At 40.6% G+C, this 9,259-nt stretch overlaps 1 protein-coding gene across 1 annotated transcript in view; it reads right to left on the reverse strand.

Annotated features, from left to right (window-relative positions):
• The window catches only part of SPAG1 (sperm associated antigen 1), a 69,284-nt gene extending 60,025 nt beyond the window's left edge, over positions 1-9,259 (reverse strand). Inside the window, exons 1-3 of the mRNA XM_032858587.1 lie at positions 9,159-9,259; positions 5,805-5,946; positions 3,275-3,434 (exon numbers count right to left, since the gene is read on the reverse strand). Of these exons, the coding sequence (XP_032714478.1) occupies positions 3,275-3,434; positions 5,805-5,944 (300 nt within the window). The 5' untranslated portion in view covers positions 5,945-5,946; positions 9,159-9,259. The remainder of the gene's footprint in view (positions 1-3,274; positions 3,435-5,804; positions 5,947-9,158) is intronic.

Consider the following 9,259-nt stretch of genomic DNA (forward strand, 5'->3'; position numbering starts at 1 on the left):
AATGGCTAAGATGGTAAATTTTATGTGATATGTATTTTACCACACCAAAAATAAATGCATACATACATACATAAAATTTCATAGTTAGGGTGACTCAGAATGAGCAAAAATAAATGAAATTAAAAAACATTAACTTTAACAATAGCATAAAATATATTAAATACTTAGGAATAAATTAAACAAAAAATATGCAAGAACTGCACACTGAAAATTACAAGACACTGGCACAAAAAAATAAAGAAGACTTAAATGAACAGAAAACATACAAAAGTTCATGGATCAGAAATTTCACTATTGTCAAGATGTCAGTTATTTTGAAATTGATCCATAAATTCAACACAATCCCAACCCAAAGACAAGCAAGTTATTTTGTAACAACTATCAAGCAAAGGACCTAAAATAGCCAAAACAACTATGAAAAAGGGAAACAAAGTTGGAGGACTTTTTCGATCTGATTTTAAGACTAAACCATAATCAAGAGAATGAGGTACTGGAGGAAAAGACAGACATTTAGATTAACGAAATAGAATAGAGAGTCCAGAAATAGACCGACACATACATGGCCAATTGATTTTTGATGATTATACCAATAAGTTCAATGGGGAAAGGATAATCTTTCATTAAGTTGCACCTGAAACCTTGGATATCTATATTATATGTGTGTGTGTGTGTACCCCAACATTAAAACAGATCCTAGGGGCACCTGGGTGGCTCAGTGGGTTAAAGTCTCTGCCTTCAGCTCAGGTCATGATCCCAGTGTCCTGGGATCGAGCCCCACATCGGGCTCTCTGCTCCGCGGGGATCCTGCTTCCTCCTCTCTCTCTCTGCCTGCCTCTCTCTGCCTACTTGTGATCTCTATCTGTCAAATGAATAAATAAAATCTTTAAAAAAATAAAAAATAAAAATAAATAAAATAAAATAAAACAGATCCTAGACCTAAATGTAAGAGTTAAAATTAGAAACTTCCTAAATCATATGAAGAAACCTGGGGATCTGGGATTAGACAAAGGCTTCCCAAATAGGACACACAGCTCACACTGTGAAAGAAAAATTGATTTCATCAAAATTTAACACCTTTGTTCTTCCAAAGTCACTGTAAAAAAAAAAAATGAAAAGGCAATCCCCAAAATATTTTTTGCAAAAATATTTGCGAAAGATGTATCTAATGAAAGACATGTATGAAAGACATGTATTTTACAACTCAATAAGAACAAAATACTACAATTTTTTTTTTAATGGGCAAAGTATTTAAAGACTTCTCACAAAAGAGGATATATGGAAAGGAAATAAGCACATGAAAAGACACTCAGCAAAGTTAGTCATTAGAGAAACGGAAATTAAAGCCATGATGATATACCACTGCATACCCAACAGAGCAGCTGAAATTAACAAAACTGGCAGTACTAAGTGTGAACCAAGATGCAGAGCAACAAGAATTTTTATCCATTACTGGCAGGAATGCCATTTTGTTCATCAACTGGTAAGTGGATAAACGGAGATATCCATACAATTCACTACTACTCAGCAATTAAAAGAAACAAACTATGGACATGCAACAACATCGACACATCTCAAAAGCATGATGCTAAGTGAAAGAAAACACGAAAAGACCATATACCGTCTGACTGTATTTATAGAAAAGTCTCAAAAACACAAACCCAGGGGCGCCTGGGTGGCTCAGTGGGTTAAAGCCTCTGCCCTCGCCTCAGGTCATGATCCCAGGGTCCTGGGATCGAGCCCCACATCGGGCTCTCTGCTCAGTGGGGAGCCTGTTTCCTCCTCCTCCTCTCTCTCTCTCTCTCTCTCTCTGCCTGCCTCTCTGCCTACTTGTGATCTGTCAAATAAATAAATAACAATTAAAAAAAAAAACAACAAAACACAAACCCATAATGGTAGAAAGCAGTTCGGGGTTACCAGGGACCAGGATGTGGGGTCAGCACTGACTGCACAAGCATAAGGAAATTTTTCAGAGTAATAGAAATGTTTTAGAGCACAGACAGGTGTCAAAACTCAGTGAAGTATAGGCCATTAAATTTTTATTTGAATGTAAATTATGCTTCAATAAAGCAGATTAAAAGAAATCACTGAAGATACAGGCCATTAACAAAAGAAGAAATTCAACTTATGAACAAAAAAATTTAATGTTGTAGGGAGCCTGGGTGGCTCAGTGGGTTGAGCCTCTGCCTTTGATTCGGGTCATGATCTTGGGGTCCTGGGATCAAGCCCCAAGTCAGGCTCTCTGTTCAACAGGGAGCCTGCTTTCCCCCCTCTCTCTGCCTGCCTCTCTGCCTACTTGTGCTCTCTGTCAAATAAATAAAATCTTAAAAAGAAAAAATTAATGTTGCTAGTAATCAAACAAATACATAAGTTTTTCAATTATTTAACTGATTAAAAAATGATTATAGAGGGCGCCTGGGTAGCTCAGTGGGTTAAAGCCTCTGCTTTCGGCTCAGGTCATGATCCTGGTGGCCTGGGATCGAGCCCCACATTGGGCTCCCTGCTCTGCAGGGAGCCTGCTTCTTCCTCTCTCTCTGCCTGCCTCTCTGCCTACTTGTGATCTCTGTCTGTCAAATAAATAAATAAAATCTTTAAAAAAAAAAATGATTATAGGGGGGCTCAATCAGGTGAGTGTCTTCCTTTAGCTCAGGTCATGATCCCACCGTCCTGAGATGGAGCCCTGCATTGGGCTTCCTGCTCAGCCCACAATCTGCTTTTCCCTCTCCCTCTACAACCCACCCCCCGACTCATGTTTGCGCACGCATGCACACACACTCTCTCTCAAATAAATAAAACCTTTAAAATGATTATAGTATCCAATGAAGAATACCTTAAATGGGCACTCTAATATATTGCTGGTGAAAAGAGAACAAAGGCACAACTTTTCTGAGAACATGGTAATGTGTTTCAACAGCTTCTGAATTATTCACATCCTTTGATCAAGCAACTTAATTTCCATTAATTTATGCTGAGGAAATAATCAGCGTGGTACAAAAGAAATTACAAACCAGTATGTTTGTATAGCACGATTTATAGAAGCTGAGCGAATTATTACGTTTCTTTGATAGAAAAGTCATTTAAAATATGCACATGGGTGTCCGGACACAAACATACACATTCATATTATTCTGGGTTTGAGAAGGAACCAATACTACCTAAGTGATTACCACTAAAAGCCCTTCACTGACAAAAAGGAAAGAAGCCTAGAATTTTAGAAAAGTAAAGGAGACACAGATACAACATGAGAATGTCACAAAAAACCAGGGTCACTCTATACCTTTATATCACCGTCAATTTTTTCCCATTCTTCTGCTGTAAAACTGGCCGCTGTTGCTGCAGGTTTATCTTTCCTCAAAGCTCTACTTTCAGGAGCCAAGCCTTTAAGACGATTTTCACAGAATTCCGTAAGTTCAGGATAATATCCTTCCTCACCAGACCTTTAAAAAAAATTCAGAACTTTGGGATTACCACTTTCTTTTTTTTTTTTTTTTTAAAGATTGTATTTATTTATTTGACAGAGATCACAAGTAGGCAGAGAGGCTGGCAGAGAGAGGGGGGGAAGCAGGCTCCCTGCTGAGCAGGGATGTGGGGCTCGATCCCAGGACCCTGGGATCATGACCCAAGCCGAAGGCAGAGGCTTTAACCCACTGAGCCACCGAGGTGCCCCAGGAGTCACCACTTTCTTTAGAGCCCATGTACATTTGCAGGCTGAGCTCCCTGGAGCAGAGGGGTTCTGCGGAGCTCTCCAGGGCTGCCCCTGCACTGGGAGGGAGGCTGGGCTGTGTGGGGGCATCCCACTTTCCTTCCTCAACCAGCACAACCTTCATTTTTAGCTGTTAATCTATGGAGTGATACAGTGAAGGAAAAAATGGAGCTACGAAGACACCAGCTTCCATCACACACTTTGGAAAGTTGAGCAAATGACATTTTCTCTCCTTTAACATGTGTTCATTTTGTTACACAAGGTAATTTTTAACTTATAAATGAAAATTCAATATTAGAGATAGGCGGAAAGTGAGACTGGATTTTCTTCCCAAGGAGGAGTTTGTAGCTCCTTTTTTTCCCCCAAAGGGATAGGAAGAAAATGGCAGAGGAGTGGTTCAGAACAGCAAGCCTCCAAATTCAACCACTCAAGGAACAGAATTCGTTCCTAGAGAGTTGTAAGAACTCTGTTCTTTGTTTTTGAAGGAAAATCAATCTTTTCCTCTTCTGTTATAGATCTGTTTACCTTTAAATTTTTAGAAAAATAGAAAAAAATTCCCATTTTCAAATAAATTTTTATTAAAAATAAATTCTGGGGATGCCTGGGTGGCTCAGTTGGTTAAACGTGTGCCTTCGACTCAGGTCATGGTCCCACAGGCCTGGGATGGAGTCCCATGGCCGGCTCCCTGCTCAGCCGGGACCTGTATCTCCCTCTCCCTCTGCCCTCCACTTGTGATCTCTCTCACTCTCTAGCTCAAATAAATAAATAAAATCTTTTAAAAAAAGATTTTATTTATTTATTTATTTGACAGACAGAGATCACAAGTAGGCAGAGAGAGAGGAAGGGAAGCAGGCTCCCTGTTGAGCAGAGAGCCCAATGTGGGGCTAGATCCCAGGACCTGGGATCATGACCTGAGCTGAAGGCAGAGGCTTTATTTATTTGGGGTGCCCCAAATAAATAAAATCTTTAAAAATAAATAAATTCTGAATTGATACTATATAAGTAAATTAAGTTCTTCACAGAATTTCTTAGAACCAACAGTGTGGGGCTTGCAAACTCTTCCAACACATAAACTGCTCGTTTTCTTTACCAGTTGGCCACACATAAAAGAAAATGTTTTTCTACTGCTGAGAAAAAGAAAAGGAAAAATACGTGTCTCACTCTCCGTTTCAGAAATGAGGAGGTTGTAACATCGACTGTGTCTGGGCACCAGCGGGGATGCTGAGGGAGGACAGGAGGCTGAAGGTGATGAGAGAGAAAAAGGAGAGTGATGAGGAAACAGTGATGAGGAAACAGAACCACCATCAAACAGAAGGAGGACTACTGATGTCGGGGGAGAAGGGATTCATGCTCCACAAGGGCTTTCACAGTAACAGGCTACTCTCCAAATGAAAACCCCTCAGGACATCCCAAATGGGGAGTATCCACTGGGGTGCCCCAGACCAGTGCTGCCTGAAGTGGGATCCCTTGACCACATGCATGTCAGTCAGCCAGGCACTCGTTAAAAACACCTGTTCCTGGGCCCCACCCCAGGTTTCCTGAAGCAGGGTCCCTGGGAATGGGACCCTCAAATCTGAATTTTTAACAACCATATAAAGTTTGACAATCACCACCGTGGGGCCCTTACCCCAGGAAGGTCAGGATTCCCTGCTTTCTGGTCCCACCTCCAGGCTTCCCCACCATCCTCTCCTTGTGACCAGCTCACAGGAAGTCACCACCCTTGTTGGTAGGTACGGGGTGGCGGGAGCACCAAAGATCTTTATCAGCTGGTAGCATGGTGAGCTAATCTTATTTCCTAATGGCTACTCTCATGGCTACTTTATCTTTTCCTAGGAAATGTGGAGGAAGCAAGAAAAAAATGTCCTCTTGCATACTGATGAGCCTTAAGCTGCAAGCTGGAAGTAGACCTAGCCAGAACCTTCTAAACTAACAACGGGATCAAAACAACTATTTTGGAACAGAACATGGGGAAGACAAAACAAAACAAAAACCTCAACAATCTCAATGTGTGAAAATGTTCTGTAACATTTCTAAGAGTACCAGTTTTCAGAAGGCAACAATGTAATTGGCATACTGAAACATAAAAGGATTTTTGAATGCTTACCTGAGCACATAAAGAATTTTTTCCAAGTGTTTAACATCTGAACATTTTTCAATATACTTAAAATCCAAATGTTCCACAGGAATTTTAAATGTTTTTGTTGTTCCAAAGCCCCATAATGATGGATAATCGTGGGCAGTCATGGCTGAAATGTAGTATAGGAAAATAGTTATGAAGCAAATATGTATAGTAATACTTAAACTAAATAATAGTAAGCATCTAGGCATTTCTATAACATTTATTTTTCTTTTCTATGTAAAAGGAGGTGTGTTTTCTCTAAGAAAGAAGTCTACACATTTTTAACTCTCTCTCCTTGATAAAAGCAGTTATCAGTCATGGAACTAAATTACTAAGTACCATACATAGATTACCTCAATCTCCACTTAAGCAAAATTGGAACACAAAGCACATTGTGGTACTACATAATAGGAAAACATTTTTCCTCTTCTCACTTAGGTTCAGTGTCTGAGACTCCCCAGTTAAACTGATAAAAACACATTAACAGGAGAAAATGTTTATTTCATACACTTAACGCATGGAGGGGCAGGGCTTCATAGAAAAGTGAAAACCCAAAGAAACTGCTAGGTTTGGGAGCCTATATACTGTTTAAACAAAGGGTGATAAGTTTTGGATAAGTGACTAGACAAAGGAAAAGGGGGTCTGGCTTTTAGGAGAAGGTAAATATATGGGAGAAACTAATGAAAGATAATGGTTTCCTTATTAAGATTTGCTTTTGCAGCCTTATCCCAGTTCTATGTACTATGATGAGGATTGTTCTCCTCCTGGTAGGAGAGAAGGGGAAGAGGGGACACCTTTACAAAGGGAAATTTATGCCCTGCTATTAAGCAGAAAGGGAGAGGGTGAGAATTCTTCCTGTTGTTTGTTTTCAGTTTGATATATTCTTATGCCTAAATGGCTTATTTGGGGATGGCATATTCTGATCCCCTTAGGTGCTCAAACTGCCTATTAAGATAGCTTTCAATGTTGATTTCAATGACTTCTGCTTCAGCTGTTTGTTCACACCCCAAACAAGCTCTGTGTTGATTTCAATGACTTCTGCTTCAGCTGTTTGTTCACACCCCAAACATGCTCTGTGATTCAGCACAAATATAAATAATATCCTTTAACTGTCCTTTACATCACCCTCTTTGTCATTCCCTGCAACCCACTCCCGGAAGACACTGAGCCCATACCTTTCTCATAACATATATTTTAATTATGTATTTTGTCTTCCCTTCTAGATTGTGAGATCTTACTTTATTCATTGTCATATATTCAGGGCTAACAAAGTAGTGCCTTATACCCTTAAGAAACACTTGCTGAACTGAACTGGAAATAAGAGGGCCTCAGACTGTTTCACTTTAATGATACTGCTGCTAACAATGATGGTAATAACACCACCAACAGATAATTACACAGCTCTTAATGTGTGCTGGGCATCACCCTAAGAATTTTACATGTATTACTTCATTTAATCTTTCAACTACTATATCAGGTCGGTTTTATTTTAAGCAGAGAGCAGTAATAACAGTTAACAGTTATGGAGCTAAATTACTGTGTGCCATGGATTATTATCTCACATAATCTTCAAACCTCTCATGAAGGGAATTAATAATTACTCCCATTTTACAAAAAGGGAAGTGTTTGTGTTTTAAGTAACTTGCTCAAGGTCATATAATTATTAAGTAGTGACTGAGGATTTGAATCTCAGTAGGAAACTGCAGAGCCCACACACTTAGCCATCATACCCAGACTTTTCAAATTATGGGTGGCAACCCCTGAAATGAGTGAGCTGCAATTAGCATTGTTTTTTAACTCTAGAACAGCAACACAAAAATCTGACTATTTCACATACTGTGAATACAATTTTGTAAAAACTTTTATGTCGTGTCTCTACAAACAAATGACAAATGTGTGAATATAAATGCACATGTTGCAAAATATATTTCTCATCATGAGTCACTGATCAAAAGTGTTTCAAAAACCACTGCAGTAAAACATATTGGGTTATAAATTTTAAAACAAGAAGTAGCAATGGGCCTAATTGACCAAAAGTATTTCCTTCAGCATGCTGCTTTCTGGAATTCTGGTCATACATCAGATTTCTGGGAAAAAAAAAAAAAGAGAGAGAGAGAGAGAGAGAAGGATTGGTGTCAGCTTCTCCTCCATATTCCTGCTGGGTTTAACTGGGCGTAGAACACAGAAGACATCAGCTTTCAGATGAGATCCAGTGGAGAAATGAGACTGTGGTTTTCATGCTATACTGGCAGGGCCCAGAATGATAAATGATACATTCATTACAAGGATAGCCTTAAGAGTAGAAACTATGGAAAGCAACATGAAGAACTTTTAAATTACTGATGCTTCCCAGAACAGAATGGGTTGCACCAGAATTTTTCTAAAGAGTTGGCGGATCTTTGATAGAAGAACTTAAGCATCCAATGGGATTAAAATAGATGATCTCGAATTTGTGTTGCAACCGCTGAGATTACACAGTGAAATACAGTGAAAATACAGTGAAAAACATTTTAAATGAGAGCCATCTCTTATCTAATCAAATGAATTTCATTCTGCACACGGTTTTAACATTTCTCTGAAAATCCTTTTTGAAGACTTCCATGTTTGTTTTGTTTTTCCTAGTAAGATGCACATTTCAAGACTACTAAATGTTAACTTTCAAGTTCCAAAAAACAAGTCATACAACAGTTCATTTGCTCTCGTTAGAACCCTCCCATATCCGATTGGAATTTCTTTGATTAGGAAAAGCTTTGATTCTAGTTGGATTTAATCTCTTCTCGGTCATCCTGATCCACATCCATTTCCCATATTCCCTAATCGGCTGACAGAAACACCTCCATCGGAAAATGAGATGGTTAATTAACACGAAAACCTGTTTTCCTCCACCAGGGAACTTTCTATCCAGCAACCACAGGGTCGAGCGCCCCCTGCAGGCCGAAATCGAAAGGAACTGGTTCCCTTTGCCCTAGCAACGGTTTCTGTGTACAGCATGGCCGGGAGCGGCTGGGGGTGGGGGGCGGCCGCGAACCCAGAGTTCTACAGTCAACATAACGGTCGGGGGGCACTTTGGGACCCTCTGAAATTGCTCCCCACTCCCCGGCTTTGGTCTCCAGGACTGGTCGCCGCCGGCGGACCCCGGCAACCCCCATGTTGCGACCCTGTCCCAACATCCGCTACCCTCCGCCACAGTAAACTAAAGCCCCCCGTTTATTCATCCCATAACCCGCTCCCTCAGTCGATTCCGACCGTGCATTTGCTTCTCGGGGCCCGCCTTTCACCCCAGTTCCGAAGGGAACCGCGACGGAAGATGTAACTTACTCCTGGCCGGCAGGTATTCACCTGGTTCGCGGACGCCACGCAGAGGATGCTGCCCGGGCACAATTTACCACCCAAGCCGCAGGTGCGCAGCTGGGGGCGTGTCGCCCCGCCGAGCCCCCACC

This window comes from Lontra canadensis, unplaced genomic scaffold (genome assembly GCF_010015895.1).
Source record: "Lontra canadensis isolate GAN:19392208 unplaced genomic scaffold, GSC_riverotter_1.0 scaffold15, whole genome shotgun sequence".
In the NCBI taxonomy this organism is placed as follows: Eukaryota; Metazoa; Chordata; class Mammalia; order Carnivora; family Mustelidae; genus Lontra; species Lontra canadensis.